The sequence below is a fragment of the Falco punctatus genome (assembly GCF_963210335.1).
Source record: "Falco punctatus genome assembly, chromosome: 4".
Lineage (NCBI taxonomy): Eukaryota > Metazoa > Chordata > Aves > Falconiformes > Falconidae > Falco > Falco punctatus.
The window spans coordinates 105,787,066-105,814,341 of NC_137583.1; the positions used below are offsets into that span (position 1 = coordinate 105,787,066).

The 27,276-nt window shown below is 36.4% G+C and overlaps 1 protein-coding gene across 5 annotated transcripts in view; it reads left to right on the top strand.

Moving 5' to 3' along the window:
- The window catches only part of ZNF385D (zinc finger protein 385D), a 472,992-nt gene that overhangs the window by 383,522 nt on the left and 62,194 nt on the right, over positions 1 to 27,276 (top strand). For all 5 annotated transcript variants that reach the window (XM_080385045.1, XM_080385043.1, XM_080385044.1 and 2 more), the window contains one exon: positions 21,656 to 21,818. In XM_080385045.1, the coding sequence (XP_080241171.1) occupies positions 21,656 to 21,818 (163 nt within the window). The remainder of the gene's footprint in view (positions 1 to 21,655; positions 21,819 to 27,276) is intronic.

Genomic DNA, 27,276 nt, shown 5'->3' on the forward strand with positions numbered 1-27,276 from the left:
AGAAGTGTATCAGTCAAGTCTAATAAACAATTGAAACTTATTAATTGAAAATTAATAACTGTGATGGGGACTCTTTACAGAAACTACTTTCCATAAGCGAGTCATAACCTGAAAGGAAAGATAAAATGTAAACTCTGCTGCACAGTCTTCATCTAGCTCTGGTTTGTTATAACCTCTTCCTTAGAAATTTATTTTTAAAATTAAAAATTTATACAGTAGAGAATCTGAGATTCTGAATTATTAATAATAGGTGAAGATAACAAACTTCACTATAAAAAAGGCAAACTATTGTCTGCTTTCAGTCACAAATCAGTGACTGGCTCACTTTCTTAGGCATCATTAAGGCTGTAAAGAAGAACGAGGAGAAGAGGAATAGGCAAGGCTACATGTCAAAGTGTGGTCCACAGAAAGAGCACATAGTGAAGAAAATGTATGGTTTTGTGTAATGTAGAAAGATCTCCATCAAAATGAGTTAAATTATGTAAATTGTATTTTTGCTCAAAAAAAGTATCCTAATTTATTCTAAGAATGCATGAAAAGTAATGTTGCTCTTGTACTTGGCTTTGGTTGATTATACTTTATTCCAACAGCCATAAAACTTTTCAAATAATCTTACAATAACTCTGGACGGGGACACACACACCCCCCCTTTCTCTTTTTGGTCAGTAAAATTGCACTCCCTGGGGTACCTGTGATGTATTCTTCTTCACTGTATCTGTGCAGCTACCTCTTGTAGCAAATACAATATTTCCTTTTATGAGAATTACTATTAAACATAACTGCCCATGATGTAAACAAATTGCACTTCAGAACCTCCAGGCCTGACTTTTGCAGTCCCTTGGTTCTTTTATCACTCCCCTCATATCTTTTACAGTCTCTGGAGATATTGCTATGCTGTGTACTTACATCACAGCTAACAGCTGGTAGTCTGAAGCTCTGAAGGAGTGGAACTGCAACCTAATATCTGCTTTTAAAAGCTTTATATTGGAATAAAAAAGCACACATTTGATCTATACCTTTGAGGGTCTATTGCCCCACTCATGCATATTTTTTTTTAATCTCATCTGAAAATGAAGTCTTTAAAGGTTTAAAATGGCCAAAGGGGACTGACTTCATTTCAGGAAAGAATACAATATGGCACTTACACTGAACTCCCCCATGGACTTTAGAATCTTGATTATGAATTCAAAACAGGTATTCAAACCGAGGCAATGCTTTACTGGCATACCATACAGGTACTTTCATATATTTGTTTCATGAATTGATCTCAAACTGTGATTTTAAAAATGCAAGGGCTTGTGCTGTTTAGAGTTTATATAGGTCTCATTGTGTCATGGTAGAATAACTGTAGATACAGATATGTACTAAATGCACTGAATTCATTTATGTTAACTCTTTTTGGATGGTCATAAATGTTTCTTTTTATTCTTTAGAAAGGAGATTTTAGAAGGTAGTCTCTGAACAGGTTTTATCCTTTCCCCAGTGTAGCCTATTTTTTCTGTATCAGTGGACTTGTCATGATAATCAACTTTTTTGTCCCAACCATCAATCACTCCTGATTACAGCTGGGGAGTAGTTCTGTTCTGTTGATCAGCCCATCAGTGCACATAATGTTACACCTGGAGACAAGTGAAAATCATCCCTTGATGGGAGAATCACTTGCCTTCAAGTCTTTTGTCTGAAGTATTTTAATTTACATTTAGAGTCCTGTTGCAGTTGTCAGTGCTTGCTTTGATTTTATTATTTCTTTGACAAAAATAATAAGTTCAGTTGATCTTTCCCTACATGATTAGAAGAATGCTTTTTTTATTTCAAGTAGCATCTTATGTTGTAACTTTTCCACTTCATTGTACAAATATTGCGATAATTATCACTATATAAATTAAAATTTAAATGGTTATGTGATACTTCACTAGAAGAAACTATGCTAGACCAGAATTTTTGCAAAAGCTGTTTTGTTGGCTTTTAATCAAGTACTTGGCATGGTTAATATTTATCTTTAGTATTCAATTTATATGAAGTGGCTGTGTAGCAAACTTCATAGCAATGAAATAATTAGAAATTAAAGGCATCTTTCCTTTCTTAAGGGAAATATGGCTTATTTGGTGAACACTACTGAATTACATACTTCTGAAAATAGGTGCATTCTATGTATCTAAAGCCAAGCATTTTTCCTTCCTTGTAATAAAGACATTTTTCAGTTGTCACAAGAATGATGAAACTTCAGCTTGAGTAAATACTTTATATTTTTTTAGTAACTTAGATATGACTTTTAATTAGCTATAGAATAACCAGATGTAGTTTAATTGTACCATTCTTTTCCCTCCCACAGTCACTTTTTTCTTTTAAGTATGTTTTTAAATTATTTTGTTACAAGTTTATCCTTTCACAATTTAAAAATGCCCACAACATCTAAGAAGACTGTAAACTTGATACTTCAAGGGCTACAGGATGAATTGTAAATGAAGAAGAAAGTAAAATAGGAGAGTATGGGATAATAAAGATTTGATTAGCAACCGTGTTTTTACATGAAAGGTTTAATTAGCAGTAGCTCATTTTCCTATTCCTACTGGCCATTTTCAGGACAGCGATATATTGCTTTTTTGCAGTGAGTCATGCTACCAAATAGAAGGTATTATGTTTTCATTAGATGCAGACACTTCAGCATTATTATCTCTCACCTCAGTCTACACAGCAATACAAAACATGTCCAAATGTCATAATTTAATAGGCCAGTGATATATACAGTAATTTCAAAACTATGGGCTGTTTGCTTAGATGCTTTGTTTTGTTTCTTTTAAAACTGATGGTAAAGGCACTAAATTGCAAATCAAATAATCACTCAAACAGGCTCACTTGTTATGTTCTGTCTGCTTGAATACCTTGTTTGCCAAGTACAGAATTTCATCACTTGTCACTTTGGAAGACCAACTTCTATACAACCTGTTTATTTTTATGTTTTAGTAGTTAATGTGAGTATATTGCATAATTTTTATTTTACAGGGCACATCAATCTGCATTACCTTTCCAAAGACCATTACTTATTGTAATGACATACCAGAAAATTTTCTTTTGTTATTAAATAGAGATATTTGATAGTTTTTCACTAATACAATTGTAGTCAAATAGCCTACCACAAGGTGCCTGTCATTGCTTCTCAATTATTCTCTAACATGATTTTCATACCAGAAACTTATATGGTACTAAACAGTTACGATAAAGTCAATTTCTAAGGTAAACGTATTCTAAGAAGCAGCTTAGTGTCTGAAGATGTCAGAAAACAGAGGGTATACAGGAATAATTAATACCTTGGACACTGGAGGAATGAAGAACTTTGCTGCATTTAACAGTATTTTATTCTATATAATTCCCAGTGGGTAAGAATTTTTTTTCTAAAATTATTTTGCATGACTAATTTGTGTCTCTTTAGTGCTTGAAAAGACTGTAAGAATGAAACTTCCTTCACGGAAGAGCTAAGAAAATGTACATCATGTAGTTACAGAATGGAAGAATTTTTAATAAAATGCACTAAAAATGGTGCAGCAGCATTTTGACTGTTCTTCTAGAGTCTAAGCCCCATGTCCCAATAGATGAGACAGGCGTTACTGATGAGGCAAGCCAAGGGAACATGAGATGCAGTAAAAGCCTGCAATCTTTCTGGGCTTATTAGCTTGTCCTGTGCTAATTTAGTGCTGTTGGAGGTGGTGCTGCCACCGAAACAATTGGCAAGAAATAAGGAAGGAACAGATATTCAGGAGAAGAAAGGAGCAGATGCAATGATATTCAGCAGCAGGGATCACAAGGAGTTAGGACTGCAGTGAGAAGAAAAAAAAGCTTCTAGTACAGACTTTTGGCTAAAATAGATTGGGTTGTATTAAGTGTCAACACTTAGTCTTTCCTCTCTTGTAGGCTTGATTGCATATGCCCAAGCAGGGGTTCAGTAGTTAAAGCATGTTTCAACCCAAGGCACAAGTTCTGTCATCCTTCCAAGAAGGTTCTCATTTTTTATTATATATAGAAGGAATTGTAAAGGAAGATTAATTCCTATGTAGTGGAAGATGTACGTTTCACACTTCAGAGAAGTTTCTTAAAACATTGTCTAGACTAATAAGATGAGAAAGATTAGTCACATCATGAGAGAAAACCAGTGCAAAGTTTTCACAGGTGTGTGTGACCATGTCTTGCTGTTTAGAGGTGGAAAAGTAGTATAATTTCTGGTGGTGGGAAGCTGAATTTTGAGTGAATTTTACAGGTGCTGCCCAGCTTTTGAATTGCCAACACTGGCAGCCTAATGATCAGAAACAAAATTCCTTGTTGAAGAGAATGTTGCCTAAACTATGAAAGGAAGTTCTGAATTGGTTTATTCTCTCTCCAAGTCCCATAGAAAATGAGTGAAATTGATGGATGGTAAATTGATCTTTTCAAAAAGTTAGCACTAAGAAAACGTATTTGCTCTGATGACTCTTATTAATTGGGTTTTTTTATCACTTGCAACTATTTTGAGCATAAATTCAGGTGTGGCTGTGATGCGTCTTTAGTTGCAGACATCAGTCCATGCTACTTCAGTCAGAATCAAAGGCAAGGTCCCAAAACAAAATGGGCTTAGCTTAGCATTTTTGCTGTGTTTCTTGCTGTGTGTCCATTGATACAGATCAAAAGATACACTGGAAATAATTTCTAAGGAAACATGTTATTGGTATGGTCTGAATTATTTTACAGTAATGATCTTTAAAGTAGTCGAGCTTAATACAATTAAATCGGTAATTTACTAGGAACCTGGAGAATACTATGGCTCATTTTTACAAAGAGCCTACAGTTAAATATCTGTGCGGTGTACAGTGTTTTACTGGTGTGTAAGATGAGATTTTTTCTCTAGAGAGCTTATTTTCTAATAAATCAGAAATGAAACAAGAATAAAAGGTAGGGAAAGCAGCAGGGGACTGACAAATTAATTTATGGAAAAATACTTTCTGAAACCCATATTTAAGTTTTTTTTGAAAGAGAGAGGGTTTGACAACCAACAGGAATATGATTCAACTTATTAGATGACATGTTAGGATAGTTGAAGTCAAGCCTCTAAAAAATGTTTGAGGGTGAATAAGCATAAATGTTTTTTTCAGAATTTGTAGTTTATGGAAGTAGGTATGTTGTTCTAAAGCATGCAAGAGGGAGAAGGAACTGTGTAAGAGACAAATAAACCACACTGAATAACAGGTGTGATGATGCAAAGTAGGAGATCAGTAAGTGGAAAGAAAAGAGACTCTTGAGTCTATCATAGTTCATGATTAATATTTGTGACAGAAAAGAGGTGATCTGAGAAATGGAAATTTTCAGGTGGCATAGTAAACAGTAGGAGAAAAATCAGAGCCATGCAAGAACTATTTATGCTGAATGATCATAAAGATACTGGTTGAAAGGAGAGGAGAAGTCATCCCAAGGAGAATATGTCCAAGTCCAGAGAGTAGAAAGGCTTGAGGACAGAATCCTGAAATACACTAGCCTGGCCAGCGCATCTTCTTTTTCAACTGGGAGGAGGTTTGTTATCCAAATGTTCTTCAGCAGGGGTTACTTAGAATTCAGATCTTCTTTAAAGTCAGCCTCAATGAACATTTCATTTTCCTCCTCACTAGTTAAGCCTATGTAAAAGTTAAGATGGCTGAAGCCTTATCAGTTGGCTCTTTTCTGGTATGTGAGGAAAGGCATAATGACAGAAGCACTTATAGATTAGTTTAAGTAAGTAGCTGCTTTAAATCTGGGTTTTTAAAATTAACAGAGATAAGATCTTACTCTTTCAGAAAATCTACTTGTATCCAAAATATGCTACTTTCCATATTCCCTGAACAGGAAAACGAAGGCCCAAAATATTTAGCTGCTTTTCCCCTCTGTGTGCTGCCCTCCACCCCCACCAATGTCCTCATGAACTCAGCTTGGTGATTTGTTGTGGCTGCTCCTGGCATGAAACCCGTGACAGAGTAGCAAGAGATTGCTTCACAGTGAGGAAGGCATAACCACTTACAGTAATTGGACTAGGAATTTTAATTCAAATCTTGAAATTATTTGTTGTTGCAGTCAGAAGAATCTGTCTTTTGCAGGCATGACTTCTTTTCTTCCATGAAGAGAGGCCCCACCAATACTAAATATGCATTTTTAATTGAGCACTTACATTTGTAACAAACCGTTTGAACGGTAGCTACAAAGCCAGGATTTTACTTGGTTGAGCGGGCTAAGAGGCTTTTTGCATCTCAGTATGCTATTTATAGAAACGTGAATTGTATCTAGGACAAGGTAAGGGCCTGTGGTATTTCACTGCAGGCTGCTCTGGTGTGTGCAAAGGTGCATTTTCAAACTGGTAAGTGGTGGGTTGGCCCTTGAAGCTCTTTGGCTGGGGAGAAGCATAATTCTCATAATTCTCTTTTATCAGCACCGCAAAAGATAAATCAGCGGGATGATGATCTTATGAACAGCAAATCTCAAGTCATTTTCGGAGATTATTGGACGGTAGTCAGGCCTGCTTGTTAAAGCTGCCGATTTTGTGTGACAAGGTCATCCTTAATTTCTGTTTGTATAATGAACAGTAGTCGATTCCACCCCTTTTTAAGAGATGTGAGTGGTGTAAATGGGGAGAAGGTGAGGGGACTGTACAGCCCCCTCTATACCCCTCCTGTGGCAATATGCTGTGCAGTCAGAATACCCTCAGGGCCTGTGGTGCGGTCTCTGATCAGGTGAAGAAGGTAGGGGCTCTCTCCTATTAAAAATATCAGGGGGCTTCAGGCCCATATTCCTGAACCTGCAGAAGTCATACTCTTACGTTTGACTGACTGAAAGGCAGGTTTGCATGCGACTGAATAAACAGTTCAGCTATAGATTTAATCCATCGTTAGCAGACAACTGCCAGTCCTCCTACCAGATTTGGACTAGCAGACCCTTTGACTTAGCCTGAAAGCTCCCAGTTATATTCCTGGCCATTTGTTTGCCTGAAGAAAGCTGTTAGATTTACCGTGTGTAAGCCTGAAGGTGTTAATACGTCTTAAAACTCTTGGCTGGAAGTAATATGTGGTTTGTATTTGGAATACAATAAAATATATTTTTTAACAGATGAAAGGGCAAAAACACTGAGAGTGAAGCTGTATTGGTAAGGTGAAACTGAAGAAGCACTGAGTCAAAAATTATAGCCTCAACCACCTTTAAAGAGGAAGTGTTGGCAAGGATCAAAAGTTAAGTCACGGTTGGACTTGGTAGGACTCCGGGTGCTAAAGCCAGTTGTCCTGAGCTTGGCCTAGTGGAAATATTCCTCTGTAAATAGCTTTGCAACAGCCCTGCAAGATGTCAGATGTAACATGCTGCACGTGATGTTCTTGCACTTGTCCTGATGGCCTTCAGGGTCTTGTTGGAGAGTCACTCCTCAGAGTTCACTGTCATCAGTAGGGCTCTGGATAGTACCTGAGATCCTGCTCTCACCCCTTCTCTGGGGGTACAGTCACAGTGCTGTACAGTTCAAAATCCCTGTTACTCAGTAAATCATTAAGCGGTGATCATTTCTGCACTTTGTGATTTGACTGGTAAAGTAGGTGGCACATGGGGGCACTTCAGCCAGAGCTGGGAGCAGAGGCCTCACTTTCTGAGGAGAATGGCGTGTCGGGCACAGACGTGACACGGCTGTAGGCATTGGGGCCCTGCTGAATCTGAAAGCCAGGAAGATGCCCTGGGAAAGTTAATTTATCTCAGGCAAGTTAGTTTGTCCCAAGCAGACTTACGTGATTCACTGGCAATAATTATCATCTGATAGATCATAGCAACCTACACCTGCAAGTACTTGCTTTTACAATCACATTTCTCGCCTGCTATTACCCTTCCATATCCATTTTTTGAACTTGCACCCTTAACGTTCTTTTAAGGTAGGGTCCTTGTTCTTTTGGTCTCTCTAAGAATCATTCATGGTGGAGTAACTGTCATTTTTGAAATTATTTATAATGTAAAACACTGTATTTGGGAGATAAATTGAGTTATTCTATTTTTATTACATTTTGGGTTTATTTTTATTATGGGATAGACGCGGATGTAATTTGGCTCCAGGATCAAAAAGAGGAAATTACTCTAAAATGGAAAGATAGTCACACGGATTCAGCCGAGACTGAGAGTTCTCAGGGTTATCAGCTGCCTTCTTATGTTTTATTCCCTAGATATCATTATGTACTGTTTCTGATATATGCTGTGGCTTTATACCTGTCCATAAACTGCTGCAGAGATTATTTGCAACCCAGTAAAAAAAGCAGGACAATGGCTTATATGTCTCTGACAAAAATGTGAGAGTCTTTGTTAGCTTTATAGCTGGATGTCTGCTGTGTATATATATATATATATATATCTCAAGCGTACTCAACACTGGAAGCATTTCCGTCTAATACAGTATTTCTGGTGAAATGTCAGGTTGCCTGTGCTGTGTCTGTAGCCACAGATACAGATAGATAGATAGATTGATTGTTAGATATTTCTGTGCAGATCCTTCAAATGGCATGGTTGTCTCCAGCAGTGTTAAGTAGAAACTAGTAAAGGAAGAGCAGAGAAACAAACCAAGTCATTTCCATTTGAGCTGAATTGTTCTGGGTGTTCTCAATTTTCATTTTGTTAATATTTATAGAGTGTATGTCTGTATGACATACCAGTAGCAGCTGAGTACTTAGCACACACCAAGACAGTGCAGACTTACCCAAACAAATGCTATAGTGACGGTAGATAAATAGCATATTCTAAGTGGCATATAACACATTTCTGTAGTGGAAGCATGGTGGTTTTTACTCAGCTGGTGTGTTTCTGTGATGCTGTATGTTTTGGCTCAGCCAAAGGCTGTCCATCCATCTTTAAATCCTTTCCATTGGGTCCAGGTGGAGCATCGCATTTGCTTTCAATCTCCAGTCCAGGGTGAAATAAATGTCAACATTTCTGTTGACTTAAATGGCACCAGGATTTCACCCACACAATCTAAACATAACATGTTTGCTAATTTTTCTTTCTTTTTTGTTTTTTTTTTTATCTCGGTAAGGAGGTCATTGCAATTTCCAAAAGGCAATGAAAACAGCATGGTTCATTGTTTCTAGATTTTGGTGTATAATGAATTCATAGGAGTGAATATTGAAACAGTTGTAAAGCTCCTGCCAAAATGTCGTTTCTTTATACGAAAAGTAATGAAGTATATTAGCTATGCTTAGAAAAAAAAAAAAAAACGAAACACTTCCAAATCAATATGCAAGAAGTTGGTCAGTAATATGCATGTTAGGAAGGTAGCAGAACATATTCAGGATTTGAATAAATGAACTAAAGAAAGTTCTTTTGCAACAGGGCTTCTAAAGTAATTTGCTAACTTCCTATCTTGGATGATTTCAACATAGATTTCAATGGAGCTTGGACTATTGAAGCAAATAGCTCATTCTTGAAGATCTTTTGTTGTTTTTAACACATTGAATTAGCTCATTACTGCTGAATATATAGTGGAAAATAGCATCTGTTTACACTGCAATAATATAAAAATTACTTACCAGTAACAGAATAAGGAGCAATTTGCAAAAGCTAATCATATTTGTGCACTTGTCTGCAAAAAGTAAATTGTTAATACATACCCAAGCAAAAAAGCACTTACTGGTTTATGTGATCTAATAGTAGTGTTAAACATAATATAGTACAGTAAATGCTTTTAGGATTCAGTTTTAAAAGTCATAAGGTTATGAACATAAAAAGCATAGCTGTCCTATATTGCTGCTTCACCTGTACTTAGTGATGGTTGAGCTCTGGAAAGCATCCTGAAACACATTGTGCCCAAAAAATTGTCCATAAACCCCAAATGTACAACACCAGCTTATAAAACTACTTGGAGATTTCCTTAGTAAGAGTTCTCTCTTCATTTAGCTAGAAGTTTTCTGTAGGATGTCCTCTGTCCTACTGGGGTGCTGCAAAGCATACTGAGACATACTAAGAACTAGCACAGCAGTAAGACAACATAGATATAATCTGAGAGATAATCATAATTTCAGTTCATCATTGGACATGAAGTTAAAGATTCTTATTTTCATTTTGTTCAAAGAGGATTAAGAAATCTCTACAACTTTTTACAGAAACCAGTTTTCCAGAGGTCATTCTGTAGGGACCAGGGTAGACGTGTTAGCTTTTTGTTAGCCGTACTTGGTCTCGTGCCATATTTGCATGTCCCATGTGCAGGTTTTTTCAGGAGATCTGTTTTACCACAAATGTTATGTGAAAACTTGCAGTGTTTCTCCCCTGACATTTTCTTTTTCTTCAGAAAGCTACAGAAGAATGCTTTGTTTTGAACTTACATCTCAATACAAAACTTTGAAAGGGACTTCAGTCTGTTTAAGAACAGTATACTTTTATACGTCTGCTTGTGGAAATGACAGCTGTTAAATGAATTATTTTTAAAGGATAGAAGGAAGAGGAATATTGACTGTTCTTCATTGTTCATTGAAGTATTTTAATACCTCGTTAGTTCTGATAGTATAATCTCTCCTTGGTTAGTAATCTCATCAAGTGTCTATGGCTAAAATTTTAGAAAAAAGAAACAAAAGGAAAAAGTCTTTCCTTTCACACAACTGTTGTGTGAATTAAGTCAGCATTTCTTTGGGTGCTAAGATTGTGCCTGCAAGGTTAAATCAACATTCTCTTACTAAACTACAGTGCATCTTAATCACTTCAGTAGCATTCCAACATTTGATGAACGTGAATGGAAAACTGTGTAAATGTTACTGACTTAATTTTACTACTATACATATATCATATCTCTTTAATTCTTAATTCTGGGGTGTGAGAAGTTTGAGGGGTTTTTCCTTTCCCTTGAACCATAGTTACTATAGATTGATGGGAATCAGCACTAAGCAATAACAAAAGAACAGCATAAAAACAATAAAAAGCAATAAATAAGTATAAATGTGTTCATAAATATTGTGAATAGGTATAAAGGGATTTTCCTGGTCCAAGGATTTTGGAGTCTCAGCATTAAATTTGCAGTTTTCACTTGTTCAATAATCCCGGTCCAAACAAATCTGAAACATGAAAAGATGTCTTAGCTTATGAAGACAGGCTGAAAGAGTTGGGGTTGTTCAGCCTGGAGAAGAGAAGGCTTCAGGGAGACCTTATAGCAGACCCTTCCAGTAGCTAAAAGGGGCATACAAGAAAGCTGGAGAGGGACTTATTAAAAGCGATAATGTAGCGATAGGAGAAGGGGTAATGGTTTTAAACAAAAAGAGAGTAGATTTAGATTAGCTATTAGGAAGAAATTGTTTACTGTGAGGGTGGTGAGGCATGGGAACAAGCTCCCCAGAGAAGCTATGGATGCCCTATCTTTGGAAGTATCCAAGGCCAGGTTGGATGGGGCTTTGAGCAACCTGGTCTAGTGGAAGGTGTCCCTGCCTATGGAAGGGAGGTTGGAACTAGATGACCTTTAAGATCCTTTGCAACCCAAACCATTCTATGGTTCTATGATTTTAAAATCAGAAAGGGCTCTTATACCTGTCTAGTTTTACTTTCTTTTTTATATTGTACACCATACAGTTTCATATAGCTATTTCAGATTTTTGACCTGATAACCTGTACTTGACTAAAGGAGATGAGAAACGTGAAAGCCCATGTGACTGAACCTGAAATATAGAGCATCTCCTAGGTGCTTGTCCTATAGCACTTCAGCATATAAAATGCCCTGTTGATTTTGGAGGGGCTACTCTTATCCAGTAAGATTCGTAGAATTGCGACCAATTTCTTACAGCTTCAGTAAGTATTTGGTTTGGGTCAGTGGAAAAAAATTTCAGATTTCAGTGTAATGCAAGGTAAAGGGAATGAAGGTTGTAGGAAACAGACAAAATATAATGATAGTATAAAGAATACGTAATGTCAGAACATTCTCATTAAGTTTTTTTGTACTACTTTGTATCCCTAACCATGGCTTCTTGCATAGAATTTAACAGATAGCTTAAAGGAGTGAAAGATGCTGACCTGTCAGCTTTGTATTGGAAGATATTGTTGCCTTCTGTATTGATGATAGTATGACAACCTACAAGTGTTAGTAAATAAACCCCATTTGTCAGTCTGCACAACTTTTGGAACAAATTAATCTATCCACATATACGTATTACTTTAAGAACAAACAATTGATTTTATAATTAACTTGCATCACAAGTCGGTCTGTGTGTACTATGCATATCTAAAGGAGGCTGTTCTAAGTACTAAGGCTCTGACCCTGCAATAGTTGGTAGAACTTGTGTGCTGACACAAACCTTGTAGGTATACACAGCATCTTGTGAACGTCAGCGAGGCTCAGAATGTATTCACAGAGTCACCCAGCAATGATTGAAAGTGAGGCAAAAGGAGCAAAATTATGTAAAGGGGTAAATACTACTGTAATGTAGACTGTCTGATCTTCAGGTTTTCCTGTGCCTCACAAACCTTTGTTCCTTCTGGATATTTTGATTGGTGTTCTCAAAATATTTTCTTACTGGCTAATTATTTACATAAAACCAGTTTTTAAGGCAAATTTACTTCCATGGTGTGACACTAATTTTTATCATGACTTAGGCACTTATTTTCTATTAATATTATTTCCTTAAATAAAACATAGTTTACTTTCATTTTTGAAGCAGGAAGAAGCATTTATTCATTTTACTTTTGTTTCTTCCTCTCTCTTTTTCACATAACATGTCTTTCCTCCCAAAGAGAGAAGTCCTGTGGATGAACCTACAGCAGGACTTTTTAAACAAACCACTGACATAGGACTCTTGTAGAGATATCAAATTTCTCTAAATGATCCAGGAACTAGTGGGCTGAGAGTTCTTTTATTTCAAGAAAACACATTGCCTCTCCATGGATGTTTCTGCATGTGGAAGGCTTGGATTCCTCTTGGAATATGAGGAGAATGAAAGAATCTGTAAACTCTCCCATCTTAGTCCCAGCCCTAAATTATCAGTGTTTGTGCAGCTGTGAAAACTCTTCACAGTAGAAAAGTTCACATAATATTTTACACATATTTACAGCTTTCTACAAGAAGGCTGGAGATATAACCTGGGAAGTACCTGACTGTAGCCGAGTCCACAAAAAACAGAGGTGGAATCAGAAAATTTGAGTATTTATGTTTCTTATTTGTTGGTTTTGAATTTCTACTTGTGGGTAGGAGCTGATATAAAGGACAAAGGAAACATGTATATTAAAATAACTATTGAAATATAAAATGAAAATCCAAAATGAAAAATTGTGTAACTATATATGAGTAAAAGAATCAGAAAGTCTAATCAACATTTTTCTGAAGACAAACTTGAAATTTGGAAAAGTTCTAGTAACTATAGTATTAAAAACAGTAATTCCAACAAAACTATTAAGACTGTGCTTAGTGAAAATATCTCCATGTACTCTCTTGTGATTTTGTACATACAAGTTGTATTAACTTGTTTGTAATTTCAAATATGAAGTTCAAATAGTACTGAATTATTAGGAATTGAATTATGCACTTTTTAAGCTTTTCCTGTTTTCTGTAGAATTTCTTGTAGTATCTTTGTGTCTCACCACTATTCTTCCCTGATGCTTTGATTCAGTCAAAAAAATCTGAAACTCAGAATTCAATGAGATTGCTATTATGAATGTAAACAGACAAAAATGGTTTCCTTGGAAACAGAAAGCAGGTGGAAACACTCATGAGGAGCTACGCTAAGCCTACACACTCAACTTCCATTAGTTATCAGTTCACAGGCCGGATGCAGAGGGTATCAAGTGTTTTATGCTCAGTCAGTATAACATTTCTAGATGAACTGATGCTCTGGGCAGGTAAGTGTATGTGTACACCCTTGGCTCCCATTGGCTGTTGAGAGTGGTGACAAACAGATTCAAAAAAATGATGGCTATGACACCAGAAAAGACTGAACTTTTCAACATTATTCAGGAAATTACTGTCTTTAAAACAGTAATTTTAAATTCAACACCATCCGTTGTTTTTAAGTAAACATCATTTGTGTATAACCAGAACATTTTATTACATTTATATTATTAAACTGATTATTAATTAAATCACAACCATATTGAGCTTATTTTCTTTGTTGCTTCGTAGAGAGATTATAGGTCAGCTTCCACTTTTAGGATTGCCATTATTGACATACTATTCAAAATGTGTTAGTTAACACAATAAAATATGTGTGTATGTTTCTACAGCTAGTGGGGTACATTTCTACAAAATTATATTGGCATATATAATTGCTAAAGGTCTCAGTTCCAAATATATAAGTTCCAAATTCAAAACTGGAAGCATGTATGTTATATTTACTAAGCTGAATTAATACATGGTTTAGTTTATCATGTGTAGCACATAGCACTGTGTATAGATCAACCTTCTTCTATCTCATTCTAAAATTAATCTGAGATTAATCACTTGGTTAATCTGAATGAAAAAAAAATCCCACAATTGAGTTTAAAATTATCTTGAAACTCTGACTACAATAATATTTACCATGGGTAAAATAAATTATGCTGCCATTTAATAGAGTAAAAATGAGATTAAATGTTAAAGTAAATTTCATTGATTATACCAGTTAGAAAAGCATGTTTCATCTCCTCATCAAAAAAACTTCCCCAAAAGCAACCATTATTACTCTGGAAGTCAGAATGTAAAAACTTTCAGAGACCGGAACTTGATAACCTTGTCTTAAACTGATCTGCCTTAATAATAAAAAGGATAAAACAGATGGTAAAGCAAATAGTCTGTTTATAGAATTTCAGCATACAATGAACTTTAGTCGTGCTGCATGAAGGCCTGATGGCCTTAAAAGAAAAATGGCAGGTATGGGAAAAGATAGATTACTTGAGCTATGTTCCCTTCAGTATATATATTTTGATGCTGTGTATGTCTACTTGGAATGCAGTGTGAAGTGCAGTTTTCTGTATCTTGCTTAGATCATTTCATCTAATACCACGCTCAGTGGCAGCCTACAGCCAAGTGGCAGCCAAGCAGATGCATGGGCATAAAAATACTCTGTTATGGGACAAGCAATATTAAATAGGGTATTTTTACCTTCTGCACCTGACCAAGATAAAATAGCTTTTCCTTTCCATAATGAAAATATTTGATTTTACTGTAGGATGGATGGTTTTACCATAAGAATGGGGTCAATGGCAATATCTCACAATGGGATTCAGACTCTCGTCAGTGCAGTCCCTCACCATTATATAAATGGCTCTGGAAGGAGCCCAAGCACAGGGAGTGGGATGGAGCAGCTTTGTTAATGCAAAGGAACTAGTGCGCTCAGAAAGCACCCATTCGCTTTGATCCTTGAGTCTCAGGGCACATTCATGAGTGTATTGAATAAATGCTTTATGAAGAAGGAACAGAAAGTTTTTCTTTCCATGGAAAGAGAGAATTAAATACCTGGGAATTAACATGCTGGGACATTTATTTTATTCTGCCATAACAATGGAGAAATGCTTTCTTTTCTACAGAAAGGTCATTTTTGGTACTTACACTGTTATTGTATATTTGACTCTAGGGAAAGGGACAAATTGATCAGTCATAGTTTAGGGGGCAAAAGCCTTCTCAGAGCATATCTGGAAGAAGTTATATTACATGCGTCCTTGGTGTTTTATACCACAGTTACATCTGAGTATATAATGTAATTAGATCTCTGGCTCTGTATTATAGAGTGGTAGTGATGATAGAGTGCACAAAAAATTGAAATGACACAATTCAGAAGATAAAGATAAGCCTAGCAGAAGGAAGAAATGACAACAGGCAACATTTATCTGCTCTGTAATTGACTTCGGATTGAGTTTGTATGTATCAGGCAGAAATCAGGATACTCTTCTTGTTCAATATGAAACATGTCATCATGTTGACATCGCCTTTAAAAATTACATTCTGTGTCTTCACTTAATCTCCTCCAAAGGCTTGCACAGGTGCTCTAGCTTCTTTGTCTCTTGCGCTGTGAAGCTCTGCTGAAGTCCATGGAGTTCCTCTGTTTTCTAGAAAAGTAAGCATAGGACTTGTACATAGTCCTGAATTTCCTGTGTGTACTCACTGGGCAAACAAAACAGTAGGCCTTATAAGAACTTATTTTTAAAAATTTAAAATAGCCTCAAATAAAACCTTACCTTCTGAGTAGAGTGGATACATCTCGGAGCAAAATACTGCACAACCCTTTCGTTGTTTTATCAGGTGTGGCTCACAGTAAAAGACCTGCCCTATGCAGAACCAACTGTTGGGCATCTCAAGGCTATTAAACTTTCTCTCTGTAAACTTCTCCAGTTTACTTACTAGAGAAGTTCCATAGAGATCAGCTCAGGTTATGTAAATAGCACATACCTATTAGTATACAGATATCTTAGCTGCATACTGCAGCCTTCCCTGAGCAGTGCTGTCATCACTGAGCGGCCAGGCTTTGGAGTTATTAGAAAAAAATATGGTGCTTATTGCAAATATAAAAATGTCTTATTTGTCACTTTCTTGTGTGCTGAGAACATCTGTAAAATTATATTTGAAGTATTTATTGACAGCTCAACTTTAGGGAAATATTCTGTTCTAGGAGATTAAGACAATGTGTAGCATAGACATTGCAGGATTTCCCTCACTTCACCAAGGACAGAAGCCCTCTGGCTTATGCAGTTGTTTATGACTGCTTTCCATGTGTGCCCAGCTCACTGGCAGTATTTGTTCAAACTGGGAAACACTTCTTGTTCTAGAGCTCCTTACTCTGGAGGATTGTGACATCAGTTGCTCATGTATTAGCCAAAATTGCTACTATTATATTGGGAATAATGTACCATCCAATAGCTGATAAAAACAAAGACATGACATGATCTACTGAAATCTCAGATAGACAAAAAGGGCTTTTCAGCACTCTCAGCCCTTGTTTGGGGCTTCCTAAAGGTGCAGACAGACTGCAGCCTTGCTGCTAATTGCCCATGTGGCAGCTTGGAGCTCAGTACTCTCCACAATGAACGTCTTTCAAAATGCATTGTGAAATGAGAAAGACATAATGCAGGATAGCTGAACTGAACTTTTGTGAGGAAGGATCAGTGGGACATGTTTGCTACAGTTTTTTTAAAAAAGTTCTTTTCTTTGGGCTGGCTTTTATTATGAAGGTATTGCCTAGAAGGAATGACTGGGACAGGAAAACAATCTGTAAGAAGATTCGTAATATGAGGTGGACCAGGAAGGTTATGAAAAGAATAGAAGATGCAATGCTGCTAAATTAAAAACTCTGAGAGTAGGAGGAGACTCCTTTTTGTTTCAGTGCACAAAATTAGGCACAATGTTTTTGTTGGACCAATGCCAAAAGAACATAAGTGGGAAGACATATGATTCACTGAAGTACATTAGTCAGGCAGACAAACTTATTTTGAGGACTTCCATGTATATATGATGACTGTAATTGTAAGAGAATACTGTCTGGATTGTTTAAAATATTTCATCTTTCTCATCAGATTTTACACATTGCTATTTGCTTGGTAGTATGATGTCCTTATGGTAATTGTGGTACAACATTGCACTTAAGCAAAGAAAATACAGCTGAGTTATGACACAATGACTGTTATTTCTAACTGCTCACACCTGCATTTAGGTTTCTTTTATTCTTTTATGTTATGTGTGTGTCTGTGTGTTTATAACATATATATATATAAAATAAATGTTTAAATAGATAAATGCATTTTTGTATTCCAACAATTTGGGAAGGTTACAAAATCTAAGGATTAGAAAGGTCCCTAATTATTCAGGATTGATACATGGAACCAGAGGAAGTTACTTGCTTTGCAAAAGAGATGCTTAAACTGACTTGTACTGCTTAAATAGGCAGGACTTCATTACAAATTACATTGAAAAGTGATTTGTTATTTAGACGTCTTGCCATTTCCTTGAAGTACTTCCCATAGACCAAAGTTTGTCTACATGTAATTTGCAGGATCAGAGCCCTCAAAATTTACTTTAGGATCCTTGAGTTTTCAACTTCAGGTATGAAGCGATAATCTACTTTTACTTTGTTGTCAGACATCAAGAATGGATATAGTTTCTTAAAGTTCACTGTAATTTTGCACCAGCATTATTCATCATATTTCTCGTGCTTTATCACTGACTGGGTCACATGTTAGCTGACAGTGACTTGCCTTCACAGTGCTAGGGTTAAAATTTTGTGTATCAAATATGGAAACTATGATGTGAGAAGCAAACTTAGAAACTATGATGGAAGAAGAAAGTAAGCTCTTTCTTAATGTGTTCTTTTAATGTGTTCTTTAGGAATCACATAAAGAAACAGCATTTAATATTAGAGGGGCTTTAGGGTAGCTGTTTGATTACAAAGTCTTCTGTAGTAATAGGGAATTTTTCCTCTAGGATTGTCCTTAATTCTGATTTTAGATCAAACAGTTGTTTCTCAAAGGGGACTGGCTTCTGTCAAGACGAGCAATTACAAAAGTCAATACCCCTTTACAAAACATGGAAAGGGAAATCTTCCCTTGATTCCCATCAGCTTCTGTAGATGTAGGGTTTCACCTGTAACCTCTGCTCCTAACTTGTTTGAGCACAAATTGGTAAGGTAGTATAAAAACATTTATATATCTTCTTCTTGGGTTTTGCAACTGTTGAATTCTGAAGTGTTCTAGGAGACCCTTTCTCACCTTTCTGAAGGGGTACAGTCTCTTCACTCAGTTAAGCATCATGGTTGGCACCAAAAAGCAGGACTGACTTGTCTTTCACTCTTCTGCTCTCTCTCAAGACTTCTTAATTCTTCATGAAAGTTGGGAATAATTGCATTTTATGTTCTATCTTATTTTTGTATTTAACCTACAAGTAAATACCATATAAGTAATGAGTTTTATAAGCTGCAAGTAAATGCCATTTAAGCAATGAGAATTATTTTAGTTCTCTTATGGCTGTAAGAAATGATTCAGTGAGGTACCATATTTTATGTTGCTGTGCTGAAAAAGATATTTATGGATATTTTTCCATTTCCTACATCTTACTCCTGCAAGGAGAGATAATGACAGACCTTTTTTCTTTTTTGGGGGGTTCCAGTTCAGTTGTAAAAGTTCAGCATAAGCTGATTTGGAGCTGTTTAAATGCTTAGGAGCAATCTGTCTTCTCTCACATAGAGCTACTATTAACATGCCAGCTACAGTTATATTGAAACAAGCTCAGATGGCTTCATGTCCCCATAGAGGATGGAGATTTAAACTTTGAAATAAAAAAGGCATAAAGATCTTCTTCAAGTAGAGGCTGGGTAAACTGGCAGTGCTCTGTGGGCAGTGAGTAATGGACAACTCTGTGTAGCAGCCGTTCTACTTTGGAGCAATTTTATTCATGCATTTCAGAACACTGAAAAGGTCACCAGTTACTATATAGGCCCTTGTATATGCCTTATGCATCCAACACTCTGCTTGAGTTGAGGTTTGTGGAGCTGTAGTTGTCAGAATTTAGTGGGAAGAGAACCATGGATGCAGGAGACATAAACCTGGGGTGCTGTGCCAACAATTCTGTGAAGAAAGTTGAGCTGTGTATCAAACTAATATCAACGTTCATAATTCAGTATTAAGCACCATGTTCTGACTACCTTTCTGTTTTTTGAAAACTGACACTGTTAGTTAGGCAAAACAAGTGCAGTTAGAATCTGGAGCTGACTGGTAATTAAATTTGACTAGAAACTGTAAAGATAGTTGACGTGATAGTGACATGAGGTTGAACTGTATAATGTCATTTTTAATGCATCATTGTAATGACTCTGGTCTTTCAGTTTAACAGTAATTAACATCTCTTGACTGTTTGTATTTGGCTTACAGTATGTCTCAATGTCATGTGTTGGGAATTGTAAAAGGTGCATGATTGTGCTGTTTCTGTTCAAGTTGTTTCTAATTAATAACTTCACTGTCCAGTGTTCTTTCAATAAGGGTACCTAATACAATATTTACATTATTGTAGGTATAGAGAAACTGGCTTTTCAACCAAACTGAATGATGCATCCCAATATACAAGAGCGTATCATGTGTGTATATGTATGCATGTATACACGTACACTTACATGTGTTTATTGGTTTAGACAAGGTCTCTCACTTATTTCTTAACTTGAGAGGCTCACATTGAGATTCTCAGTCTCGGGCATCTGGAAGGAATCGTGACTTTTCATGAAAACTGAAAGTCCTAAATCTCAAGATTAATTAATACAATACTGTTATTGTGATATTCATTAGAACTTCCTCTCTCCCCAAAATTCAATACGTTAACTAATATTAAATAAAGGGCTAGTGACTAACAGTGCCAGATAACGCAGCGTTATTCTACCTGCAGGAGTGGCTTAGTGAGTTGAGTGACTGTGTCATTTTATCCCTTTGAACCTTTGAGTTTGTAGCCTCTGGATTAAATAAATGGTTTTTTCTTCTTCTGATTCCACAATAGAAAGCATTTACCTTTCTTTATGTTCTAAATATCTGCTGTTGTTTCATGCCAGAAACAAAATGCTGACCTTTGTGGGTCCTTGGGCTGACCCAGCATAGTTGCTTTTCATTTGTTCAGTTCTGCAGTAGCTAAGTTTTAACTATTTTTCTAGAGTCTTAATAATTCTCTTTCAAGTAACAAAGGATTTGCTTTTGATAAAGTTCGAAGTGCAGCAATAAAAATATAAGGAATTTTCCAGATAGTCTTCCAGCTAATAAGTTAACATTCTTATAACAGTTTAAATACTTAGAAAATAAACTCTGACTATTCTTACTAGTTCCAATGGGTTTTGTATAAGGGTTAATCTTATACTTCAAATACTATTCTTAAAATATATTTGCCACATAAATTAAGTGAACAAAAGTTGGTGTTAACTCCTAGAATAATGAAGATACCTTCAGTGTAATACATAAATCTTAATAACAATGCACATACAAATCTATTTTAGCTTAATGATATCAAGTAGCCAAAATATATTTTGGATTGTGACAGGATTTGTGTGAACTTTCTCCTTGGAAAAGATGCTCCTGGCTTTGAATTTCAAACTCTACCTTTTAAAGTAGGTGGACAAACGTAATCCTTTTTTTATTAAGAAAGCCAGCTAATTACATGTCTGCCTCACATTCAGTTAAACATTTGATGATGGGCTTTGAAGAGAGTTTGTTGTGTTTTGCTTTCTTTTATTTGGGCTTTGGTTTTGGTTTGGGGTTTGTTTGTTTGTTTGTTTGTTTTTTAGTGTCAGTCTTTGCTGAGAAGTTCCTGATACCACTGTTAATAGTAAATAGTTCTTTGAAGGAATCTTTGACAAAATCTCTAGATTGAAGTAAAGACTAGAAAAGTGCAGAGCTACTGGGAGGAGAGTGCCTTCCTCCCCATTGCCTGAGAATTAATTTTTTTTAATGTGAAAGTAAAAAAAGTCTTGATAGGAAAACTAATGGTAGCATGGTAGACTAAACCAATCTTATTTTGGTCTGAAAGTAATATACTTATATACAGTAATATACTGTATTTTTCAAACTGGGGTTGCTTGAGTATTTTTTCCATTGTTTTCCAAGCATCATTCTAAGTACAATCTGTTTGGTCACTACTTGGATAATGTGAATGGTACCCATTATTGAAAGGTAGTCTGTATTTGTACTAATACAGAGAATGCCAGTTTAGAAATGAGCCTGATTGCATGGTTCATTTTGTTCTCCTTTGTAGAGCCAGGCTGCGGCCCACTACAAAGGCACTAAACATGCCAAGAAGCTCAAAGCACTGGAAGCCATGAAAAATAAGCAGAAATCTGTTACTACCAAGGACAGCGCAAAGACTACCTTCACTTCCATCACTACCAATACCATCAATACCAGCTCTGACAAAACAGGTTAAGCGACAATCTTTGTTGGTTTTGTTTGGTTTTGGTTTTTTGGTTGTTTTTTTCTTGTTTAATTCCATGTCTGTTTAGTTATGTGCTTGCCCCATTGATTCATGCTCAATCCATCCTCCTGTGTGATATTGATTTCTTTTAGTCTTTTCAATAGGCTGGTGAGAGTATGATAGTCATGTAACTGACTTCCCTTAGTGAAAAGAGGCTTGTCATTCTTCTAGGACAGAATGCAATTCTCATGACTTGATTAATTTTTATAGTGGCTGAACTATTACATATCAACTGATCTAAACCTCCTAGTCTATATACAGTGTCTCTATATAAATAATTACATATGGCACATTTATTTTAACCACAAACAATGTAGCAAATTGTACTACTTGTGTCTAGAAGCCTCTTACAAAACCGTTGTTAGTAAAAACCTAATTTTCATAAATTTCAAACATTGCATTATTTTTTTCAAATGGCTATTGCATGGTTTTGAGCTGGGAAATAGCTGTATAATCTCTATTCCTCATGATCAGGTAAGTGCTATTGATGCCAGTTATTCTGCTTAAACGAGTCTTCAGACTGAAATAATATTCTTTAAATTATTGTGTGGGTAAAAGGTACTCCTTTGCAAATAAAATCTATGTAAATATTTGGCAAAGTCAACAGGAGCTGATTAAGCTTGCATTTTAAGTAAGTGGCTATTGTACTGGAAATTTTGAAGGAAGGTTGTAAGTTCACTGACGGGTGGTCTAGTATCTCACAAGGTATGACTGCTCTTGTGTGTGAAGGGATGCAGTCTGCATATTTAGTCATAATCAATCCCCCTTCCCCAAACAAGCCAAAACCAGCCACGGCAAAAAAGCCAAAGCTGTGAGACATCAGACGGCTTTCTACTGATGCTGAAAACTGCTCTTTTTGAAGCACTTCTGATGCAGTAAGTTTAGCATTGTAAATGGATGTACGCTAACCAATTATAGTATAACAGAAAAGTACCTTGCAGACATGTGTAGTACCTTCCCTAAGATACATCTGTCCTATATTTGTTGTAGACAGATACCTCTATGTCTGTATCTCTCTTTATCTATATCTTTGTTATAGCCCTTTATTATAGACAGCAAATGTTTTTATGGAGGTTTATATCCTAATTATAATGGGATGGCTGTAAGAAACAATCATTACATTATTTTTGTGTTTGTTACCGCCTCCCTCCCCCCCCCCGCCCCCGCAAGAAATAAAACAACAAGAAAGTACTCTGAATACTTTTGTTTCTATAATGAAAGAAATTAAGCTTGAGAGAATAGGCGCAATGCCAGAAGTTATTTATGAAAATATATGTGTTTCTAAACATACAGATAGGTTTAAAAGTTTCTCCTGCTGTTACCTGTTGGCATGTTCAGAACAGAAAGGGGGACGATGTATGGAAAAAATGATTTATTGTTTAGAAAATATGATCTAGTGGTTGGAGAAAATAACTGAAGTAAAAAGAGATATTTTAAAGCTTTAAAATGTATTATTCAAAAGCTTTATCTTATGCTGTGTAAGTTTGAAGGATTTTCCAAGGTGCTTTAAAACCAGTTGGAGTCCTTCCGTCAGGCTTTGAGTTAGATGCCTGACAAGATATATGAACTGTCTTGTATCCAAGGTCAGTAGTACAAATCAGTTTTTATATCGGCATAAGTAAGAAAGCATCAGAAATGTAGTTGCATACAAAAGCAATGCCCTGTGCTGGAGTTTCCTCAGGTTTACACATTGTTTGTGACTTTCTGAATTAGTTTCACAGAATGTGTGTATACATATATGTATATACATGTATTGTATATTGGAAGTACTGACCTTAATGGCATTCTAAAAGACACATAATGATGTTAATTGATGAACAGCCCAAAATCTGACAATTTCACAAAATCCTGAGCACCATATTCAACTGCTGTCAAAAGCCCTATTCAAGCCCTATTCAACTAATGGCATTCAAAGAAAGGCCGCCAGTTCTATCCAAATACAGCTATTACAGGTCAGCATTGATGTAACACTGGCAGTAGAATAGCATCCTTGTTGTAAACTACCCTTTGTAGAATCAAGAATGTATGCGGGGGGGGGGGGGGGGAGAAGAAGAAGAAAAGAAAATTTTGGGTAGCCAAAAGGGTGAAATTCTCTGTTAAACTTGACAAATTAAAAATTTCATAAATTGTGTTTTCTTTCCTTTCCAGTTGTTCTGTGTCTTATATTTACTTAATGGAACTTTTGAGGGCAAAATGATTTCTGAAAGTCATGATAACATCAGAACATACTGCATTGTGTGAATTTGCACATTTGTAAAGGACTGCTGTAAAAGTCAAATATTCTGATAGTAACATGCAGTTCTGAGGAAATGGTTGTACTAACGAATATAATTCATTCATTAGTCTTTCATAACTAGAAATAAGTTCTGTTACTAAGCCCCTGCAATTGTGATCATTTGGAACAAAAACTTTTTCTACAGTATTTTAAAGCTCTCTGCTGAAGATTAATGGTTGATCCCAAATACACTGAGGATAGGGTCATGCTCATATTACCTCCAATATATCATGTACAACAACGGGTAAATGGTGAATTACATGTCAGTCACAGCACATTGGTCAGGACTTCAGTTCACTGGTCCTGTGTACTGTTAGCAGCTCCAGTAAACAAAATGTCATCAGGAAATCTGCAGTGCTATGCAGTGAAGATTATGAAAAAGACCACACAGTATACAAACTGATTCCAGATCTAAAGCAACAATTTGTTATGTTGCTTATTCGGGAACTGCTTTATTAGACGTGGTGCCAGCATGTGTTATTGCAATAAATAATGGAGACTGTGCAACCCACAATGTAAGCAAACTCCCTAAAACATTTCATAAAGGATTCCTAGTGGTTAAACTGTGTGTTAAGGAGAAAACATAAAATACAGGGTCATTTTGCTCATTTTGTGAAAGTGTCTACTTTTTTTTACCCCTTTAAACAAACCATTATTATTAGGCTTGAACTTGAGAAATCTTTGAGGGAATGAAGAAATTTCATGAAGAGTTATGCTGGCAGCCACGTAATGGGCAATGCCATTATCAACAAGTGGGAACTTTGTTACCAGTTCTATTACTTGACAGCCTTGTTTGATCAGTATTTACCATTTATTATGTGAATCCTGTAGTCACTCCAGACAGAAAACCAGAAAGTGACCATTCCAAAGACGAGCCCACTTTATGGCAGTATATGAGCCAGATTTCAGTATTTGTTGATTCCTCCAGTTCATGGGTGACAATAAAAAAATCCTCTTTTCCCCATGTATTAACATATGCATACATATTGCCTGACATAAAATTGTTAAATGTCCTTGACAACTTTACAAATTGCCCCTCCTTTCTGCCAAGGTATATTTTCTTCATAAAGGTGCTTCATACTTTCACCGTGGCTATAAGAACAGATACTTTGGGAACACCTTTTAAAATATATTTAGTTAGACTGTGTTCTATCATCCTAACTGTATGTCCTGTCCAGTAGAGTCATTTTCCTGCACTTGGATTTTTTGAATCTAGAGTGAGTGTCCAAGATTATATCCATGTAAAATTATATCCCTATAGTTGTTGCATATGTCTAAATATTGATCTTTTCCAAAGCTATTTGAAGTTAAAAAGGACTCTCCATGACCGCATTACCACAAATTAGGTCTTGAGGATTTGCTATTTTTACTTATTTATGAGTTCAGCATGAGTTAGATAATTTTCTATCGATAGAGAAGAAGCAATAGACGTTTCTGGGGTGGGGACATGCCATTGGGAGCCATCACTATGGCAAAGTCTTTAATGTTGCTTCTGAATGTTATAAATGTCTTAAATCCTATGTACTTAGATGCAACAAACAGCTCTCAAAAACAGATAAAAATGTGAACAGAAAAAGTGTGTATCTGGGCCAAGGCACGGACAAGATCATCTATCATTAGTACAGTCTTAACAGCTAAGAGACCCCTGTGCTGTCAGAGAACAAAATACGTCACCTGTCCTAAGGAGCTTACAGTCTACACACAAGATGAGAGATGACTTAGGGAGATAGACATTATTAATGTAATAGGCAGGTGTTTTAAAAGAGCAGTAGCATAAACATATTCGAGTGTTAAAGGTATCGCAGGAAATTAAAACACTGAAGGACGGATTAGAAGAAAAGGTGGGGTTTTTCAGGTACTGAGCATATGTGTGGGTGATAGCATGGAAGAAAGCGTAGGTTTTATTTTTCTTTCACTACACATACTAAAATTCTTCACTGTTGGAATATTTTAGTTACGCTATCCCTTTCCAGTCTTACAGCACCACCACCACCCTTATCTTTTTATCTAAAAAGTGGTAGGATAATTCTGGTCAGCAGATGAAACTTGCTTTTGAAATAACAATTTCGGTCAAGCCGGGCTAATTCTGAAATGGTGAGCAGGCAGAGTGGGAGTGAGTAGTCAGTCTGGCAGTGTCTTGGAATGAAAAAGGAGGGCAGGATGGAGAAAGAAATTGGAAATGATGTGGTAAGTCAGGGTAAACTTTGAGGGATTAAGAAAGGAAGATGGCATGAAATGGAAAGGTTCAGGAAGATGTGTTGGAGTTTGACAGCCACAAATACCACAGGATCACAGAATGTTTGAGGTTCTGTGAAGGGACCTCAAAAGGGACATCTGGAGATGACAGGGCCACCCCTACAGGTCAGGGCAGAGTCAGCTAGAGCAGGAGTTTCAGCATCTTTCAGTTGAGTTTTGAATATCTTCACAACTTTTACTGGGCAACCTATTCTAGTGCTTGGCCACCCTCAGAGTAAAGAAGAATGAAGAAGTTTTTCTTGTATTTAAGTCCAATCTCTTGTATTTCAGTTTATTCCTGTTGTGTCTTGTCCTATTGCTGTGCACAACTGAAAAAGAGTCTCGGGCTCTGTCTTTTTTATTCCCTGCCTCTGACCCCATCAGGTATTTATACACATTGCTGGCTTGTTTCAACTGGTGTCCTCCAGGACAAAAGCAAAGCTGCTTTCCAGATTGTAAGCCCCCAGCCCAGACTGTCATATAAGTTTATTGCTTCCCAGCTGTGGGACTTTTGCATTTCCCTTCATTGAACTTCAAGAGATTCTCATTGCCCCAATTTCATAGCCTGTCCAGGTTCCTCTGAATGGCAGCACACCCATCTGGTGTACCAGGCACTCCTGATTTTTTATCATCAGCAAACTTGCCAAAGCATGTGCTCTGTCCCATTATCTGGGTCTTTAAACAACACTGATACCAGTATCAATTCCTGGAAGACTCCACTAGTGAGTGGCCTCCAACTTCATGCTGGTGACCACAAGCCCTTGAGCCTGGTAGTTCATCCAGCATTTTTTCTATTATCCTTTTTGTCTTCTTGTAAAAATGAGAACTAAGAAACTGTAAGAAAAAAATAAGCGCAAAGAAAAGAACTAAAATTGAAAGGAGTAAGACTTATCTA